We start from the raw sequence: 1,274 nt of genomic DNA on the forward strand, positions 1-1,274 counted from the left end.
GGGTGACTGGGGGTGTCTGGCTCTAGCCACACCTCTGACCCATTCAGTGCTCTCTCTCTCTCTCTCTCTCTCTCTCTCTCTCTCTCTCTCTCTCTCACACACACACACACACACACACACACACACACACACACACACACACACACACACACACACACACACACACACACACACACAGTTTCACAGTTTCACTTTATTTCTTTGCCTTTAGATAACAAGAGTGGGACGCACCCTCTACGGAGATAAACTCAACTATTCATGCAAGCCTCAATGAGTGTAATGATTAACCCACGGCACCTCAAAGATTATAAACCTGAATAAGGAAAAAGACAAAAGGGAGATCTAAGGGAACCACAGTGACAGAACTGAAGTGGAGGCAAAGGAACAAACTTCCAGAGGTTAGTCTCTCGTTTTATATCGTTTCTGTCAGGCAGAAACCTTGTATCTCTGTATATTTCAACTCAATCTTGTTAATATGAAAATAACTATTGACTATTGAATGTCTTGTTTTCAAGTCAGACGAATATACTAACTTTCCTTCTGCTCAATATTGTGTGAATAAAGGAACAAAGGTGAAGATGGTGTTGAGCATGCTCCATGTTGTGCTTTGGCTCTACATAAGTCAAAGTGCTTTCACACTTACCACACAAGGTGAGCAAAACCTGTTGAAACTTGTAGACCAACTTGAAACTTGATAGGGATTTACAATTGTCATTGTGAAAACAGATCAGTGACCTCTCAGATAGGCAACGTTGTTTGTATCTTGTCATGATTTTCATAACGAAACTGAATTGAATAAGAACCAACTGAATGAAAACAAAATAATGAATGAGCAGCAAACCTTTGCTAATAGGTAAATAGTTACATAGCATATAGCGCCTTTATCCAAGGCACTATATTAGAGATTGTGCATTCCATTCACACACACATTCACACACACCGAAACCATGCAAGGCACCAACCTGCACATCGGGAGCAATTAGGGGCTCAGAGTCTTGCTCAAGGACACTTCAACACTAACTCTAGGGGAGCCCGGGTTCGAACTGCATCCGGTCACTCTACCCCTGAGCCACTGCCGCCCCATTTGCTAATGCAATGTATAACAAGTGGTTCTTCTGAATCACAGTTGCAGCCAGAGAGAAGATGAGAAGGAACTTCCATAGGATTGGGGAGGCAATCACAAAGTATTGGTGCAGCAGAGGCGTAATTTCAGAAAGAAATAGGGGTGGAAAAAAAGTTACCATCTAAAATAGCAAAAATAGTGCATATACAAG

The 1,274-nt window shown here is 42.0% G+C and overlaps 1 protein-coding gene across 1 annotated transcript in view; it reads left to right on the forward strand.

Moving 5' to 3' along the window:
* Nucleotides 1–268: 268 nt before the first annotated feature.
* LOC306921217 (uncharacterized protein) overlaps nucleotides 269–1,274 on the forward strand; it is a gene marked incomplete at its 3' end in the record, with an annotated part of 4,695 nt that continues 3,689 nt past the window's right edge. The window contains exons 1-2 of the mRNA XM_079498328.1: nucleotides 269–398; nucleotides 565–651. Coding sequence (XP_079354454.1) covers nucleotides 579–651 — 73 coding nt within the window. The 5' untranslated portion in view covers nucleotides 269–398; nucleotides 565–578. The remainder of the gene's footprint in view (nucleotides 399–564; nucleotides 652–1,274) is intronic.

Source organism: Electrona antarctica (genome assembly GCF_951216825.1).
Source record: "Electrona antarctica genome assembly, chromosome: 4".
Lineage (NCBI taxonomy): Eukaryota > Metazoa > Chordata > Actinopteri > Myctophiformes > Myctophidae > Electrona > Electrona antarctica.